The 19,973-nt window shown below is 48.2% G+C and overlaps 1 protein-coding gene across 5 annotated transcripts in view; it reads left to right on the top strand.

Moving 5' to 3' along the window:
• PPL (periplakin) overlaps positions 1–19,973 on the top strand; it is a 465,062-nt gene that overhangs the window by 324,325 nt on the left and 120,764 nt on the right. For all 5 annotated transcript variants that reach the window (XM_078662907.1, XM_078662909.1, XM_078662905.1 and 2 more), the window contains 3 exons: positions 5,385–5,484; positions 8,101–8,255; positions 9,605–9,728. In XM_078662907.1, coding sequence (XP_078519033.1) covers positions 5,386–5,484; positions 8,101–8,255; positions 9,605–9,728 — 378 coding nt within the window. In that variant the 5' untranslated portion in view covers position 5,385. The remainder of the gene's footprint in view (positions 1–5,384; positions 5,485–8,100; positions 8,256–9,604; positions 9,729–19,973) is intronic.

A 19,973-nucleotide genomic window follows, 5' to 3' on the forward strand; every position in this document is an offset into this window, starting at 1 on the left:
CCTTAGTACTGCCTTGTCTTATTTTGTAACCTCCCATGGCGACACCTCCTGTTACGTGTGTTGTTACTCAGTAGGCTTTAATTACAGCCTCCAAGCACTATTTCTTTCCTAATGTTTTTTTTTAAAAAGTGTATTGCATGAACACATTTGCAATAGGACTTGCATTTACGAGAGAATAAGCCACTGGCATTGTAAATTACATTGTCTTTTATTTATCTGTTTTAAAAACAACACATAAATAAAAGGCCTTGTCATTTACAATGGCAATAACTCAAACTCTCGTAAATGCAAGACCTATTGCATTGTAAATGCTTGATTAGGTCTCCTGGAGAAAGCTCCATCTGTCTTGCCAGCCTCATTTTTTCCCAAACAAATGAATGAAATACGTGCTTTTTGTGGGTTTTTGGACAGCCCTTTTCAGTCATTGATCTGTTCAAGTGACATTAACGTTTTTGCTTTCACCCTCCACAGCCTATACAATGGGCAATGAGCCAGGCCACTTTATTCATTGCTTATCTTGTACTGTGAGTGAAAGCATATTGTCTGGTCGTATGTGCGCAGCCACTTCAAAAGCAGTATACATCAGTGCTAATGCTGGTGCAGCTGGGCTATTATTGTGTCTTTTTAATCTTTTTGCCAATTTTGTTACCTATTACTTATGACTGTAAAAAAAGTACTCTTAGAAAGACCAGACCTATTGGTGTTGCCGATGCTTGTTTTTCATCACACTTTGCTCTGGATTTATCTCGAAGCTAGCCTATCCTGCTACCACATCCCACTGATAAGGGGAGTTATTTTTTTTTATGAGCCATGCATCATGTGAACGCCAACTAGGTAATGATGCTTTAAACACTGGTGAGCAATATGGATACAACCATGGCAACTGTGCTTATTATTGGAGGAAAAATATGGATATTGGCAAAGGATTGGTGCTTTTCAAATTGGAGACATAATTGGTGTACTGGCTTGCAATTGTGTTTATACTGCGAGGCAATGTGGATACTGACAAGACGAAACTGCTTTACAAACTAGAGGCAATCTGGATAAAGACATGGCAATACATAATTTTCATAGTAATGTATGATCTTCATATCACGGAAATATGGGGCCTAACATTGCAAATTTGGACTTTATATACCAGGGGAATGTAAAATGGGCGTTCCGGGCATCCACTTTCGGGGGCGCCATCAGGGGTGTACTGAGTGTGGGCCACCTCAATGCGTTGCATAGTCTTAGGGACCCCAACAGCTCCTTTGTCTTGCGCCTGCATCAGCAATTCGGCGCAGATGCAGAAACAAATTATTTCCTAACTTGCATTGAACAACAAAGCCTTTGAGATCGTGTTAGTGCACATGTGGCGTTAGCATAATCTGTATTACGGGGGGATCGCGCAAGTGTCTGTGGCTCCTTCTGCAATACCAAAGCGCTCCGGGGGGCGCTAAAAGCGGGTGCCTGCTGGCACGCCATTCCACTTCGACTACTCCCTCGGGCATACAGTGGGTACACCCTGGCAAAAAATGGTATCACTTCTGATGGCATTTTATTATGTGGCCCAGAAATGTTGATGGTTTGTTAACTGGCTCAGGGAAGGAATAAGCATCAGATCGTGGCACTGCTTTTAAAATCAACGTCCTTTCTTCTGTCATGGCATTACTGCCTCACATAGGCAGCGTTGTGTCTGTGCCACAAACATAGGCCTGCTGTGCATCCAGTGGTTTCAATTTAGCACACAATTTTCAAACAGGCACATACATGATTTGCAGCCATTGCGGGATGGTACTTCTGTGTGCCATACACACTGAATATTTTATTAGTTCCCCTATAGAGCTTAATGTACTACTTATTGTTTTTCTTAACCCAGTGTTAGGGTGACCAGATGATTTTGAGAACCAAAAACCAGGACTTGCCAAAAATAAAAGCAGGACTATAGCCTTTAGTCTTACTTCTATGTCTGGCCTAGCTCCGGTTTTTGCGTAACCTCATAAATATGTCCACAGAGAGTATAGTAATTTAATTTAATTTAATTTATTTAAATATGTCCACAGAGAGATATAGTAGGCTTTTAAACGTATGTACATGCACCCACATACATTTACAAGGCAACATTTACTTAACATTATCAATGGCAGGATCTCCACGGTGGAGGCTCCACCCTATTCCCCTGACCTTTTTATTTATTTTATTTTATTACAGATTTGTAGAGCGCATGGCTGCCCGTTTTTCCCACCACCCTTTCTCCCCTCTGATCGTGCTGGGAGCATGCAGCCGAACTGCGAAAACAGAATAAATTACTTTTTTCATCCTTCTGAAGCGTGTAAGGAGAGCATTTTTATTTTTACTTTCCAATTCTCCTTTCATGCGCAAGTTATCTGACCGTTGTCCCAAATACCGGGACATTTATTCAAAATAAAGAAATGCGTCGGGGCAGAGGGACTGTTCCCCGAAAACCAGGACTGTCCGAGGAAAACCGGGACGTCTGGTCACCCTACCCAGTGTACTTTAAATAGTGTGCTTTGAAAGGGAACGGCTGATAAAATGATTGCAAAATGGTCATTGTGAAACCCTGTCCCGGCCCGCTCTACCCCGCACTGCACCATAGAATTCTCCTGGAAAGGGTTTTTTTGCCATCCCTCCGCTTGCTCGCATAGGTCAACGTGTGGCTTCTTTAAATATATATTTGCCTAGGTTGCTTTTATTTGACAGTATTGGCACGGATATGGGAGAGCAGATATATCAATATACCGAGGATAAGCTGTGCCAGGCCCCTCCTGTGCTCAGAACACTAAGACCTGACGGCATTTGCAACTTGAAAAGACCTCGGCAGGCTCGCTCACACCAGCACAATGAACTAATCCCCTGCTCTCCACCCCGCCCTTGCCCACACTCCCCTTGGCACACGCGGCACATACTTTAGAAACGTACACAAAGGGCAGGCATGAGTCATGCGCCGCGCGGACTGCCGCGCCCCCTCGCTCCGCGCGCGCGCTGCGCTGCGTCGGCGTCCTCGCCTCTCCTCGCCCCCCTCAGCTCTCCCGCTGGCTCGGGGCGGTGAAGTGACGTCACGGAGGTGCTCGCTCCGCCTCCCTCAGTGCAGGCCTCTGTTATGAATTCTGCTGGCATGGCCGCTCTCCAGTAGCATTCGGCCCTGTTGCCCTGAGCTTCGCCGATCTGTTTTAGGTTGCTCTATGACTGCAGATGTTTTGGAGGGATGGGGTTTGACGTGAAGTTGTGTGCACGCTATAAAGTAGCTGGGTAGCACAAGGGCCTTTGGCACATTTCCTTCACCTGGTGGGCTGGAATGCATAGCTATTAATTTGCTCTTTGGGAACTTTCTTCCAGGCCTCATTTTAAAGCCAACAGCAATAGGCATGTTGGCACTTGTACTTTTCCACGTGACTATGGATCTACAGCTTCCAGCAACCTCAAAAACAGAAATGATTTAATGTCATCCTCATCCAATGTTGTGAATTGGCAGTTGTGGTGACTCAATTGGTGGTCCCACCTGCTAACCCCAGGCGTTGTTTCACAGTCCCAGATTAGTGTTGTGATTCACAGCTGTGCTGCTACAGGTCGATGGTGCACAACATAGTTGAAGTTTGTTGTGAACCACTATAACTTCCTTAGACTGCGCGGCTTGTGATTTAACTGCGCGGCTTGTGATTTAGCTTCCATTGCAGTAGAAAACACTGGGGGCATACAGATTACACGAAGATGACTATTAAGATTTGGGGGAAGAAGTGGAAATGGGGTGGTTGTAGGTGGTCACTACGTGGTTGGTCCACACGATCATCCCTTCTCCCTGTCTCTCCCTTATCCCCTGCTTCGAATTTCTGTAATTCTGCTCTCTTCTTTAAACTGTGTCTTTTTTACCGTGGAGACTGACACTCTGACCGATGGAGCTGTCCCATGCAGCTATAGCGGAGTCTGGCTCTGACTCACCCCCTTGGCCGTCACCTACCCAGCCGGATTTCAGACACTGCTTTTCACTGTTCTTCATGGCTCCTCTATCTCTTCTCTGCAACTACTCGACTGCTATATTCACACTGAGTACCTTCCCCTTCACACCCCCCCCTTTCCTTATCCACCTGCCTCTATCCGGACTATCTGTCCCCTCTATCCTCCACCTTTCCTGTAACGTGCGTCTTGGTTAAGTTACGCTCTAATACCTTATATTATTGTGTCAAGATCACATCTTTCTTTCCCTAGCATTTATTGTTAATTGTAATTCTAATTGATGTAACAATGTAAAAATGTTTTGATGCTCCGTCCTCATGTAAAGCGCTCTGTTTCCTTCGGGTCTAGCCTATACCCTGTTCCTAACCTCACACCAGGACTTTTATTCGATGAACTCTTGAACAATTGAGACCTAGCTATTTTGACTGATGCCAGGTGGAGCTACCCCGCTAGCTATAGGGGAGATGGGCCATGGATTCCCTCCTCGGCCGTCACCTACCCAGCCGGACTTTGGGCAAACTCTCCTTTGTCTCGCCTGATTTTATCTCTCTCCTCCCCCTGCACCCTACCCCTATCCGCTCTACTCTTCTCTTCTTTCCAGCTCTTGTCCTCTCTGTGAACTTTCCCTCGTCTGTAGAGACCTAGCTATCTGACCGATACCCGATGGAGCTACTCTGATAGCTATAGGGGAGACGGCCTGTGGATTCCCTCCTCGGCAGTCACCTACCCAGTCGGTCATTGGGCAGACTTCTCTTCGTCTCTCCTACAGTCTTTTCCCTCATCTTTTTCCTTTACACCTGCACCTTCCCCATCCTGCTCTATTTGTTTCACCTTTCTTTTTTCTTTTACGGTGTTGTATATTTTGATGTAATGTGTGATTTTTCATTATGTTTCTGTAACATTATGTAACCCAATGCAAAGCGCTCTGACACCTATGCGTCTAGCCTACCCAGCCGGACTTTGGGCAGACTCTCCCTCGTCTTGACTTCGCATTCTCCCTCCCACCCCTTTACCTTATCCTCTTTCCCCCTCTATGCTCCATTTTCTTGTCCCCTTCCTAATGTTATTAAGTTGAGACCTAGCTATTTGGCCGATGCCCGGTGGAGCTACCTGATAGCTATAGAGGAGATGGGCTATGGACTTCCCCCTCGGCCGTCACCTACCCAGACGGACTTTGGGCAGACTCACACTCGTCTCTCTATCCTATTTCCCTTCTATCTCTTTACCCTACCCCCTCTCCCTTCTTAGCTCCTTTCTATTTCGTATTTACACTCTTGAAATGTTTTTCTAGTAACTGATGTAATTGGTAACGGATATAATTTTGTAACTTTGTGGAACCTTATGTAAAGCGCTCTGATACCTCCGGGTCTAGCAGCGCTATATAAAACTCAAATAAATAAATAATAACTACTTTTGTCTCTTCTCTGCAGCATGAGCAACAAGGAATTGTCTGACCTCATCGAAAGACTGCAGAAAAATGCAGACACGGTGGAGAACAACATTGTGGACACCGACAACAAGTTGCAGAAGGTACATACTGGCTACCTTTCAGATGCATCTTACCACCCAGCACCCAATTCGACTTCTCAAAATGTACACAACCATCTCACAGTGTGTGCCACCCGAACCCAAACTTCTCCCTATTCCTATCAGTATATCTCTTCATGCACTTCACATTTACGTTCCACTCTCATTTATATTACCTTGTAAGTGCCCCACTTTAACCAGCATGCATTTAATTCACCTGTAAACGTTGTGAGCTATGTGGAACACATATTCAAGTGTCTGACCGTTTGTTCCAGCATGCACATTAATCAGACGTTCTTGGGAACTCCTCTCTTTTCCACATCTTGCAGGTCTATCGCCATAAGCAGCTTTAAAACATTGTCCAATAAGCCCACCACTTCTCATCTACATACCCTCCCTCTGGCCTATAAAATGACCATATTTGATCACATCCCACAGTACCGTCATGCACATCATCTTTTTGGCCCACGTGCCCTACTCTTTCCAATTAAATATTAAGGCGTGTCATCATGCAATACACCTACATTGTCTTCTCTTAAAACAACGAAGATGTCCTCTGTTAAAGGCTGCTTTAGAGATGTTATTGTTACTATTATTTAAGGCGAGGGTGAGTATCTTTCCTTATTGTTGATCCATCTACCTAGGCATGTGCCTCACTATTTCTTCCTGCTATGCACCTCTATCACCTGCCCTGTACCCTTCAGGCACATCACCTGTATGCCCCCTCTCACTTTTCTTTCCTATTACATATTTCTTTGTGCCAACCAAGTGAGCACTTCTCGCAATGTCATGAATTCACCAGAATAGTAGGGGTATTGTAAGTGAAATCACACACTTTTTTATTTAAAGGATATTACACCTGATCCCACCATGCACACCTCAAGAGTCCCACTTGCCGGGGAGGGTCTAATATAAAGAAAACACTGGAAATTAAAATAAACTAAAGATGGCTTTCATAGAGCCCTGTTCTTATGTCCCTTGGACCAAAGGTAGCAGGGGAAATGCCTGGTGTACGAAAGTGCAAAGAAACGCTAGTAGTTAGCACCACAGCCATGCTTATTGAAGCTCATGACTTACCGTTGCTCTACTTTGCCTTTATATCCTGGGTCTCCACCCCAGAAAGCATCCGATTGGTAAGACCTGCCCAAGGCCGGAATGGCCGTACCGGACATTTCCCTAGGAGGCTGGAAGGGTGGTAGACCGCATTTGTTACTGGGGGCCGGTTTGGTAGCAGTGCAGCAGTGTTAAAAGCGCAGCAGAGTTCTTTGTATATCCAACAGTTCTCCGGCAACAATGAAAGTGTCAAGATCACTCTGGCGCCTAATGTTCCTTGCTGGAGAGAGATCAGAGTTTTGACTAGTGACAGTTTTGATTAATCTAACATAGCACAAAGGGTTAATATGCCTGGTGCAAAGAGTGTACTATGAAGATCACAGAACAGTATTTTATATGCATAACTCAGTGGGTTACTGCTTTTGTCACTGAGATCCTTTTCTTACTGTGCAGTTCATACGTTAAAACGTAATTGAGATTAGAAAGTTATATTGTTTTCCTAGTCTTTCATTATTCTAATGTTGCTAAAAAGGTTTTTTTTGGGTAGAAATAAATTCTTATTAATAAAGTCAGCTCTAACAACTGTGCTATGTTCTGAATTGTGCGTTTGTGCTTCCCCAGCCCAAGCACGCTTAAAAAATGCCGACCAGTATGAATGGCAACACCCTGTAGTCCCCTTTGTCTCATGTAACATTTTCTATTCACTGATTTACACACACATATGATTCATTGTCTCTGTTTGTGTGTGTGATGTAAAATGCTCCACCACCCTACACTGGTGTGAGAGACGCTATAAAACAAATTAAATACATGTGAGAGGCTTTGGAGAGATGAGAGGTACTGATGGAGGGTGATAGTGAGGGAATCGTTGAAGAGCCCCAATAAAGATTGCCGTATCATGGTGCACTAAGGTCATCATTCACATGCTTTAAAAACAAATACAATTGAATATATCATGAACAATGTGTTGTGTAATGCACAGTTTTTCTCCCAAGTTTCCTTGGGGGAGAACCCCTGTAAACCGCATCCAGAGGCTGATCTAGAAGGGCTTCAGCATTGTTGAGTACGTGCTGATGTGCAGTGTGTCCTGGGAGTACAATCTCATTTCAGCTTTTTGAAAGTTTCTGCTGTATATGATCAACAGATGCCAAATACACAGCAACTGTTCTTGTGGGTGAGAGCTGACCGGGATTATGGGCTGAGGCCCATCTGAAATATCCAATCCATTCTAATGGACGATGGCCGGAGCTTCATACCCTAGACGTGTTGTATAGATCCCAAGGCACAGTGCACTTCCAACGGAAGCCAGGCTAACACCAGTCTTCGGCCTGAAATGGTTCAATTTTGCTAGGCAGATTCCACATCTTAGCGAGTTTCTTAGTAGGCTGTACTGTGGCTGATATGAAAGATTACCAGTTACATGTGTATTGAGCTAGGGTGCGACAGGCTGTAAAGGGTCAAAGGTTAATGTTGCCTGAATTCTCTTATCTATGCTTGGCATGTTCATTGGAAGAGCAGCGGGTATGACTTGACCCTTTCACATAAGCTCTTTGCTTTCATTGGCAGGATCTGGAGAACATTAAGCAATCACAGGGCATCCAGTACCGAGAGTATACACTGAGCAAGATCTCAGAGACCGAGAAGCTCATCAATTTGCTGCAGAGCGACGCTCAGGGTGCACAGCGGATGACCCACCCTCAAGCGGACATGATCGTGGAAGAGTAAGTTGCATGTCTGCCTGATCCCCACTCTTCACCGCCTCTCCAGGCAAAGCTTCTGTCTGGTCCACATAATCCTTCTGTCTTAATCTGGGCATAAGCCCCACTGCCCTGCAGATATCCCCTGTCACTACTCCCTTGATTTATATTGTTTTTCTACCCAGTTTTCATATAACGCATGTTATCCAATTATTTGACCACTTACTGATGTGTCTGCTTTGTAGATGTTCCGCAGAGAGTAGGCTGTAGCACTGTCCATGAATATACCATGCCTATTTCAGTGAGAGTGGTGTTGTGGTGGGTGTTCGATTGTGTTCAGAAATGGGAATGTTTAAGGTAATTTGATTGACAGGCAGTTGAGTTGGTGATCTGTGTAATAATGCAGTAAAGATTTTAATTTGTTGTGTAGGTCGGTCAAGATGTGTAAGTTTCTCTTTAATTGTGATTTCCTTAGAAAACACCGCCATGGTAATTTTTTTCACGTCATGTACCCTTGTCTTCCAGTCTATGTGTCACCAGGTCTACCTTCTTAAGACCATCTGGATTTCCTAAGCTGCTCAGGGATTGGTATACCAGTGCATTCACCTGTTACTTTGCACATTAAGTTCTTGTGAGCTGAGTCATAGCTGCAATTGAGTATTTACTCATTGGTGGTTCTCCATGCTGGGTTGAGGGGCTAAGAGGACGAATTAACCTTTTTCCTGGCTCTGATAAGTGTGGGTGGTGTGGTTAGGAAGGACCTTCCAACCAAACCCAAATGAGTCAGATTTATGGTATGGATTTCTATGGTGACATCTCTGCAAGGGGGGCTTGGATCTTGCGGCCCTCCTCCAAATCTGTGTGAACTGCAGCTTTACTCGCCTATAGGAGATACATTACAGGTGGGGGGATTGATGTATACAGATAGGTCAACAGACTGAGCTGACAGGTTAATTGATAATCGGGCAGCCATATTTATGAACTTGTCTAGGTAGATGAGCGCAACAAAGCATAGCTATGCTGTCTTTAACCAAAGGGTGCAAGCTCCTCTATCTGTCAGGGGAAGCCAGCTGGTTGTGTGGGCTGGGCAGCAGACAGAATGATCAGATCAGTGAGTTGGCGAGTGTATGGAAACAGTACGGAATCTGCTTGAACCAGACCTTATTTGAGAGCAGATGACACTGCATTCAACAGTATGTCCCCCTGAGATAGAGGAAGCTGCCCAACTCCATGTAATCCGTTCAAATCTGGCATAACCAGAATATGAACAAGAAGCAGGTAGCAAGCGGTGCCTTGGATTTCACACACAGATGAAAGTTGGTTAGGTGCTTGTCAACGCTAATAGATTTGTTATGTTTTCCCTCTGCCTACAGCATCCGGCAGCTCAAGGAACGCCTTGGGAATCTCCGCGTAAAGCACAACCAGATCTACAGCTTGACTGCGCCAACCATGCCCGCTCCACAGATCAACTGGAGTAAACTCCTGGAGGAAAAACAGGTAAAAGGACTGCCTCTTTTCTACTTCTGCTGCTTTTCCTCACCCTCTATCCTACTCTGACCCCAGACGCTGTTGTGCAGGCTTTGAAGATCAACAGTTGGTGTGAGAAGGGGTACCTTGATAATAGACAAACAGGTGAAAGAACGCTTGAAGTTCTGTCCTTTCCCCCCACTACCTACACTTAAGGTCCACCTTAACCAAGGCCCAATTATCATTTCACACTCTGTGGATCAGCTGACTTTCCTTGACAGGACTTATCATGCATTAGGGTCCACTAGTTTATCCCCATAGCTGCCAAGGTTTCAGATTGCCAATGTGTGACATTTTTATAATTTCAGTGAAATTATTAGTGACATTTTAACGACTATGAGTGATCATTTCTCGCGAGCAAAGATCATGCAATGGAGATGAGGGAAAGATATAAATATCAGAAATGACAGCCATTTGCGCAACGAGAAACTCCAAGAACTTCTTGAAACTGCTGCAGAGCACCAGAAATGGAAGGACACTAACCCTAGTGCATAGCTGCTAATTTTCAGATTGCTCAAGTGCGACATTTCCAAGAATTAAGTGCGCTTATGAGGGACATTGTAGTGCCAAATGTGTGACACTTTAAGTGACACTTTCTCACAAGTGAAACTGAGGAATAATGTTCATTTAAAGAGATACATATTGGAAATACCACCTTCTGAGCAGTGAGAGGCCTTGTAGAAGCCCTGGAAACTGCTGGAAACTCCTGAAATGGAGGGGCACTAATTGATTTACATTTCTAAAGTGGTCTTACTATAGTGATTTCTAGAAAGACCATTGACACCTTGTGATGACTGCTGCCTGATCACTTTTGGGGAGAACTGATCAGACCCCTAATCTGTGGCGACTATGGTATGCTAGAGAAACCTTGCAGTGGTTACTGAGAAAGACATACATCACTCAGGCAATATTAGGTTTAAGGCCCTACCAATATTGCACCAGTGTTTAGACCCGTGCAGGTAAAAAATGGCGAACACCTTCCAGAATTAATATTTCTTTTGAAATATAAACTCACAGCTACAGATACATCAATAGTGTTTTTGAGTTGTCTAAAATTGTCAAAAATTAGTTTTTAAACAAGCCACCAGACTGAAATATTAGATGTAAAAAAAGAAATAATATAGAGTGAGTCATTAGAACATTAGATGCTGGTACGCAGCTTTGAGTATAAGATCACTCAGAACTGGTAGGTCGGGTGCCAGATCCCACGAGCAATGCATCTATAAAACTTTGTGCTTTGTAGAAAACGGATAAGTTCCTAAAGGGGTCTACCAACGTGAGCAATATATTAGGGAATTTAAGGTCTGTGCTTGGTTGTGCACTTATTTTTATTCTCTGATCGGGTAGTTTTGCAACCTTGCACTGGGTTTGCCACCAAGGTTACTTTTCAATTTAATGTTGGAAAATAAATGTGAATATGTACCAGTATAATGTAACTGGTGCTCAAGTAAAGCCCTTGAATACCTTTTTGTCGCGTATATACAATTGTAAAAGAAAAAATGTTACCCAGAAAATGTGATTTCTCTGCTCTGGGCTGAGTGCTGCCATGAGTGAGGGCAGGTCGGTGTCTCTAAAAGTAAAGAGCTGCGAGGCTCTTACTACCGACATAGCTTGATAACTCAGTGGGCAGGTAGTACAAGCACGAACTGCTGTAATTCTCTTTAACTTGAGCTTTCTTCTCTCCTTAATTCCTAACTACAGTGCATTCAAAATACAACTTCCTGCTTTATCTTGGGATTGACAAAAAGATTTGATATCTCTTCTCATTCGAAGTTATTTCATAGGCTCCTGATAAAAAGTGCCTTTTCAAGGCCCTATAACGTTTCCATAAAGCTATCCAGTGTCCCTTTTATAGGGCTTGCGCCCTGCGTTGCACAGCGCAGCAGTGCTCGCGCAGCGTGTTCATGTGTCAGGGGTTCAGAAATGGACCTTGGAATTGTACACGCTTGTGCGTGTGTTTTTTGGGCTGTAATTGGACTTTGAGTGCGTGTTTTATTTCAACAGAGCATGCAATGGGCCATAGGCGGGCGCATTGCTCCGCCTACGGCCTATTGGTGTCTGTTACGCACACCAAAGCTCATGTGGTTTCAATTATCGTGGCCAGACACGGGCGCGATAATTGAAAGCACATGTGGCGCGCGCCACTCGCGGGCGTGTTATTTATATTAAGCAGCATGAAACGCTGGTTCATAAGGGTAAACAAGACACGTGAAAACTCCCGTTTGTTTAGGCATTCAAGCACAAGTACCCACAATGCCATATTTGTATTTGCGTAGCTCCAAAAGTCATGAGAATTTAGTTAAAAACAGTATCATAAGGAAAAGGCTATAAGTATATTGAGGCAATGACGAACATAGCGACGATTACAGTATCTAAGGATAGCTTAGCTGAATAAAAGGCTAATCTCAAATGTCTTACTGAGTTGCGGAGAGTACTCCAGTAGCAATCAGAGTATCGGATGTGACTGAAACAGAGCACACAAACTCTCCTATTTAAATAGGCAAGAGAACTAATGTCTCAATTACTTACCGTAATTGCTTACTCTTGAGTCCTACTCCCCTCGCTTCCATTACTTACGCATTGAGGCATCACTGCCTCACCAGACACCCATACCACTTGATTTAACACGCAGGGACTATAAGTAGCCCCCACCCCCCTCAAACCTCCTGTAATACCACAGAGACCGAAACCATACCAAAAGGTTGGCCTGGACTACCAGGGAGGGAGGGAGGGAGGGATGTAAGTAATGGAAGCGAGGGAGTAGGACTCAGAGTAATGCAATTACCGGTAAGTAATTGAGACATTACCTCCTCGTCCCTCCCTCGCTTCCATTCCTTACGCATTGAGATGTACAAAGCCAAACAGGACAACCAAAGAAGGTATGCAAAAACAGGCTAATCAAAAAACACAGACAACAAGGAAAACCACTACACAGGAACCATAGCGGAAAGAACCTTGTACCCAAAACCCTCAGCATGATCAAGCTCCCGCCCAATTCAGGAATGAGAGGCAAACGACACCGGCGAAGCCCAGGCGACAGCCTGGCAAAGCACAGAAATGGAAGCCGCTATGACCTCCGCACATGACGCGGCCATGGACCGAGTGGAACAACCCAGAACCCCCAAAGGAGGAAGGTGCCCCCCACCTTGCATGCCAAAGTAATCAGAGACCGACCCAACGACTCAAAGAAGGAGCAGCAGGACGCAAACCCCGACACCTAGGCCCAAACTCAACAAAATGCGAATCAGATAGACGGAAATGAGCGACCCGCTCCAAATAGACCAGGAGAGCCCTCCGAACATTCAAAGAGTGTAGCTGCACCCCAGACTCCGATGATGGGGAAGCAGAACAAAAAGGGAGGAAGGACCAATCCCTGACCCATGCGGGACCGAGAAACCACCTCAGGACGAAAGGAAAGCACCAGACTCAAAACGAACACGTCCTCAAAAACCAGAGAAAAAGGGGGTTAGGAAGAGAGAGCACTCAGGTGGCGAGCAGAGCAAATGGCCACCAAAAAGAAGGCCATGAAGGACAAAAGGCGCAGGGCCACATAAAGCAAGGGCTAAAAGGGAGGGGACAGCAAAAGCGTCCAAGACCAGAGACAGATCCCAGGAGGGAAAAAGCCACAGAGGGGCAGGAAGAAAACAACCCAAACCCTCAAAAAGGCGACCAACCAAACCATTAGGATCTGAGAGGGTGCCCCAAGAGCGCCGAAACGCCCGAATCGCAGTCCACAGCAAGCGAAGGGAAGAAACCAGCAAGCCCAAGGCAGCACCCTCCTGGAAAAACAGCATCACCTCAAACAAAGAAGAGGAAGCAGGGCCCAAACCCATGTCACGACACCACCAACCGAAAGAACGCCAGAGCCTCAGGTAAAACTCATCGGGCGACGGGCGCCCGCCGCCAGTAGAGTAGAGGTCAAGCCAGCCGGAACCCCTTTACGTAGCAGACCCAAGCATCCAACCACTAGGCCGCCAAGCGCATCCTGGCCAGAACATCCCGCAGCAACACCGGGAACACCAAAGGTGACGGAAACAGAGGCAGCAACCACTCTACCCCCCGGCCAGGCTCCCCACCCCGAGAGGCTGGCAACCGCGGTGACCACCACAGGAGCCGGGGTAGAGGCCCCTCACAGTAGATGATCCCGAACCATCCACCAACACAGAGCCGTCCAGAATGGAGGGGACACCGGAAACAGAGAAGAGAGGGGGGGGGTAACGGGGAGACCAATGCGCCAGAACATGAGCCATCAGTGTGCGCAAATGAAACCGGGTCCATGGAACCAGAAAGACCGTGGCCGCCAAGCCCCCCCTGCATCCGGAGCCAATGAGGCGTCACCAGAACCGGACCGGACAGAAGAGACAGGATGCGAGAATGAAACTTGTCCACCTGAGCCGTGGGCAGAGTGACCAACCCCAAACCTCTCCGAAACCAAGCCCCAACGAAGAGACAATCTTGGGACGGAACAAGGAACGACAGCTCCACATAGATAAGAAAGCCATGCCCCTCAAAATGGCCAGAATCACTCCTGTGTGACTGAGAGCCAAATGGAAAGAGGGAGCATGAACCAACCAACCATCCAGGCAAGGATGGAGGAAGAACCCCTGGGCGTGGACCAAGGCCACCAACGGAGCCAGAAGCATGGTGAAGACACGTGGAGCTGACAGCAGTCCGAATGCCAAAACCACAAAGCAGAAGAGGGATTCACCAATCGCAAAATGCAAAAACTCCTGATGCACACGAGGCACTGGAACAGGAAGAAAGGTGTCCCGCAGATCGTCAGACGCCACGAGGTCCAGGATCCCCACCAATGTAAGGAAGGACTGAAAAGTCACCATCTCAAAGTGAACGGTCCGAACCCAACCATTCACCCACTTGAGGACCAGAACCGGCTGGAACCCCCGACAACGGCTGGACCAGAAACAAAATGGTAAAACAACCCAGACCCCGCTCCGCAAGGGGGACCGGTACGGACGCCTCCTGTGCCAGAAGATCCTGAACCCCCTCCAGAAGAGCCGGCCACGGCGCCGGGGATCAAGGAACAGGTGCACGGACGGAGTCCCAACCAGGTGGAACAGTGACAAAGTCGAAAGGACAACCACTCCCGACAATATCCAATGCTCAGCGAACCTACACATCCAGCCACCAAGCATCTAGGAAAGACAACAGCCTCACGCCCACAGGCCAAGAGGCCGCCTCGCCGCAGCCGCCAGGACATCCGCGTGAAGGCAACCGACAGACCCTGGCACCCACCACGGCAGACGCCGTTATGGTCAGGAACATACAGCAGCGGTCCTGAAAAGGATCAGAGGACCACCTCGACCCTGGTTGAGCACGGTCGCTCCCTCCTGCCCTCGCTGACCCCTGCCCTGAGCTGCCTGGTATTGTTTACATCGCGCTGCTAAGCTTCCTGGACGCCTCTGTTAACTTGCTTTGTTGCCTGCATAGCGCTGCTGCCCTCGCTTAGCGCTAGAACGTGCCTGCCTGCTTGTGATAACTGTGCCTGCATTATTTGATTTTTTTTAGAACTACCTTTGCTGTAACCTGCATTTGCTGACCATTTATCAGCGTTTTTCAGCCCTTACCTCTGCTCCTTCCTCAAACCGGGTCAAACCTTCCTCAAACCGGGTCAAAATCGCGCTATAGCCGCCATTTGCTTCTGTTGTTGTTGTTCTGCCCTGAGACCGCCCCCTCCACCACGCAACCGCCTCCCATCTTATCCTCCCTCCCACTTTGCTTGTAAGCTCACCCCTGTCCTCCATAGCGCTGTGACCACCTCGACCCTGGTTGAGCACGGTCGCTCCCTCCTGCCCTCGCTGACCCCTGCCCTGAGCTGCCTGGTATTGTTTACATCGCGCTGCTAAGCTTCCTGGACGCCTCTGTTAACTTGCTTTGTTGCCTGCATAGCGCTGCTGCCCTCGCTTAGCGCTAGAACGTGCCTGCCTGCTTGTGATAACTGTGCCTGCATTATTTGATTTTTTTTTAGAACTACCTTTGCTGTAACCTGCATTTGCTGACCATTTATCAGCGTTTTTCAGCCCTTACCTCTGCTCCTTCCTCAAACCGGGTCAAACCTTCCTCAAACCGGGTCAAAATCGCGCTATAGCCGCCATTTGCTTCTGTTGTTGTTGTTCTGCCCTGAGACCGCCCCCTCCACCACGCAACCGCCTCCCATCTTATCCTCCCTCGCCCCTCCCCCTCCACAACCTCTTATGACAGTTGCTCCCGCGCGCAGCGTCCACGCGCAGCGACCGCGCCCAATCCGCGCCGAAGGTGCGCCAAAGGTAAGCCCGTCTACGCCCGTCCGCGCCTGGACCGCGCCCAGCGCCAGACCCCCTGCCCCTCGCGCTACCCAGCCCTCCCGCATTACCTACGATGCCGCCACCCTCCTAGCCCTTAACCCCGGTCGCGCTCCCAACTGCGTCCAAGCCGCTCCTGGTCGCACCCATGGACCTTTCTCCTGCTACTCCTGCAAATTCATCGGCACCGACAACATCTCCGCTACAACCTCACCACAGATACCCGACCCCAACCACCTACATTGTATCCTTCTCAACACCCGATCAGTCCACAGGCACGCCATCGACCTATGGAACCTACTAGACACCATCTCTCCGGACATCGCCTTCCTTACGGAAACATGGATGAATGCTTCCTCAGCACCAGACATCACCATTGCCATCCCTGATGAATATAAGATCACACGCAAGGACCGCACCAGCCACACAGGAGGAGGAATCGCTATAGTCCATAAGAAATCTATCCGCATCTCAACCAGCTCTGACGCCAACCTCGCCAATTCCGAACACCTTCACTTCCAGATCCACATCGACCCCAAGACCACACTCAGAGGCACCCTCCTTTACAGGCCACCAGGACCCCGCGCAAAATTCAGTGAAGACATCACGGACTTCATCACTCCACACGCGCTCCCCTCCAAAGACTACATCCTTCTGGGAGACCTCAACTTTCACCTCGATAAGATCAACGACCGCAACACCGCCACCCTCGTGGACAACCTCACCAACCTCGGACTTAAACAACTGGTCACTTCCCCCACCCACATCGCAGGTCACACACTCGACCCCATCTTCACCTCCAGCAACCATGTCTCTTTCAGCCACACTACGGACCTCATCTGGACTGACCACAGATGCGTTCACTTCACCTACAACAAACCAAAACCCAGCATCCACCTCCAACCTACCTTGAAAAGGAACTGGAACAAAATCACCACGGACCAAATCTCCGCATCGCTCCTTCAACACACCCCAGCCCCCTCCTCCAACGCTAACGAAGCCGCCGCTAATCTCACCCTATGGTTATCCAACACCGCTGACACCTTAGCACCTCTGAAAAAACGTCAAAACAAACCTGGCAGCAAGAAGGCCTCATGGTTCAACGATGATCTCAAGAAGTCCAAGAAACTCTGCCGCTCCCTTGAAAAGGCCTGGAAAAAAGACCCAACCACCAGCACCAAGGACGCCTTCAAAAACGCCACCCGCACTCACCACCAACTAATCCGAAAAGCCAAGAAAGCAGCATTCAAGGATCGACTCGACAACAACGCTCACAACAGCAAGGAACTTTTCAACATCGTCAAGGAATTTTCCAATCCCTCGGCCAACTCCAACGACATCACCCCCTCTCAAACCCTCTGCGACTCCCTAGCCTCTTTTTTCCACAACAAGATTGCAGACATCCACAACAGCTTTGACAACCAACCCGGAAACCAACCCACCATGCCGTCTGCTGTCCATCCTCCCCCCGTGAACACCCTTAACGACTGGAAGCCAATCTCCACTGAGGACACCATCCGCCTGATGAACTCCATCCACTCAGGATCCCCCACAGACCCATGTCCTCACCACATCTTCAACAAAGCAGACTCCGTAATAGCGCCGCACCTCCGAGACGTCATCAACTGCTCCTTCAACTCCGCTACCTTCCCTGAAGACTGGAAACACGCTGAACTCTCCGCCCTTCTGAAAAAACCAACAGCAGACCCCACCGAACTCAAAAATTACCGCCCCATCTCGCTTCTTCCATTCCCGGCCAAAGTCATCGAGAAAGCCGTCAACTGCCAACTCGCCGCCTTCCTCGAAGCCAACAAATCCCTCGACCCCTCACAATCTGGCTTCCGAGCAAAACATAGTACCGAGACCGCCCTCATCGCAGCAACAGATGACATTCGAACTCTACTGGACAATGGAGACACAGTCGCCCTCATCCTCCTCGACCTCTCTGCAGCATTCGATACAGTCTGCCACAGCACCCTTCTACAACGCCTCAATAACATCGGAATCCAAGGAAAAGCACTGGAATGGATCACCTCGTTCCTCACCGGTAGAACCCAGAGAGTCCGCCTTCCTCCATTCAAGTCCGAGGCCTCTGAAGTCATCTGCGGCGTACCTCAAGGATCCTCACTCAGTCCCACCCTTTTCAACGTATACATGAGCCCCCTCGCGGCCATCGCACGCCAACACAACCTCAACATCATCTCTTACGCGGACGACACTCAACTGATCCTTTCTCTCACCAATGACCCCGGCGCCGCCAAAGCTAACCTGCACGAAGGAATGAAAGAAGTCGCCGAATGGATGAAACAAAGCCGTCTGAAACTGAACTCAGACAAAACAGAAGTCCTCATCCTAGGCACATCCCCCTCTGCTTGGGACGACTCCTGGTGGCCGGAAGCCCTCGGAAAAGCACCCATCCCGACAGACCACGCACGGAACCTTGGCGTCATTCTGGACTCTTCACTCTCAATGAACAAACAAGTCAGCGCAGTATCCTCTTCCTGCTTCAACATTCTTCGCATGCTCAGAAAAACATTTCGCTGGATCCCCCCCGAAACTAGGAAAACAGTCACCCACGCCCTGGTCACGAGCCGACTGGACTACGGAAACACCCTCTACGCAGGTACCACCGCTAAACTCCAGAAGAAACTCCAACGAATCCAAAACGCCTCAGCCAGGCTCATACTAGACATCCCACGCAATGAACACATCTCTGGTCACCTTAAAGACCTCCACTGGCTACCCGTCAATAAGAGGATCACTTTCCGACTGCTCACCCACGCACACAAATCACTTTACGACATCGGACCAGACTGCCTCATCTCTCGACTGTCCTTCTACACCCCCTCCCGCCAACTACGCTCTTCCGACCAAGCCCTCGCCACTGTACCTCGCATCAACAAGACCACCATGGGAGGCAGATCCTTTTCATACCTGGCTGCTAAAACATGGAACTCACTCCCCGCTTACCTCCGCCTCACCCAGAACCACCTAGCGTTCAGAAAGCAGCTTAAAACGTGGATATTTGACAAATAATCCTCCTCCTCTTCCTAAGCGCCTTGAAACCCTCTGGGTATGTAGTGCGCTATACAAATTTTATGACTTGACTTGACTTGACTGGGAAGACCGGAAGAAGAATCTGAGAAAAGAGCAGAATCCAGAAATGCACATCAAAAATCATCAAGCCAACAAAGGGGAACTCAAGGAGAGAAGACTCCTCCGAAGAATCTGCCCTCCAGTCACGCATCCACAGGGACCCAAGCACAACCGAAGAGACGGCAGCCAGGAGAATGGCCTGCTGCACCATATGGACAAGCAAGCCTGAGCAGTCCGTCACCCCATGAATAGCCATGGTGAGCCACCCAAAGACAGACACCAATGACTGCGCCGCAGAAGACAAATGAAGCCAGCCATGACAGAGTGAGGAAGAGAGACCCCCCCCCCCCCCCACTCGGTAGTACAGTCACTGCCGGAACCCCCCTGAGCATGCGTCCATGAAAGGGCACAGCGAGCACGCGGGGCCTAACACACAGCGGAAATACGTCATCGACCCCTCAGGAGCTGAGAAAGGCGTAAACCCCAAGCATTCCCTAAAGGGTCGAAGGATTGCAGGAACCTCTTCCCGAAGAAAAAACAGCCCGGAAGAGGTAGAAGGCCTGGCAGCTCCCGAAGAAGAAGAGCCCTCAGAGGGCGAGTCAACCGGACCTACCCCAGAATGAGAAGACCAGCGCTTAGCAGGGACCTTGGCTCCCAGAGCGCGAGCCACAGTAACCTCAAACATGTCCATTTAGTACCTCAGAAGACTGCGTCCGGAAGGACGCTTTGCCAGAACGAAACAAACACTAGAAGCACAGCAGAGAGAACCTCATTAATACAGCTGTCCGACAGTGGCTGCGCCTCCTGACCACATGATGGA

This window comes from Lissotriton helveticus, chromosome 10, assembly GCF_964261635.1.
Source record: "Lissotriton helveticus chromosome 10, aLisHel1.1, whole genome shotgun sequence".
Taxonomy (NCBI): domain Eukaryota; kingdom Metazoa; phylum Chordata; class Amphibia; order Caudata; family Salamandridae; genus Lissotriton; species Lissotriton helveticus.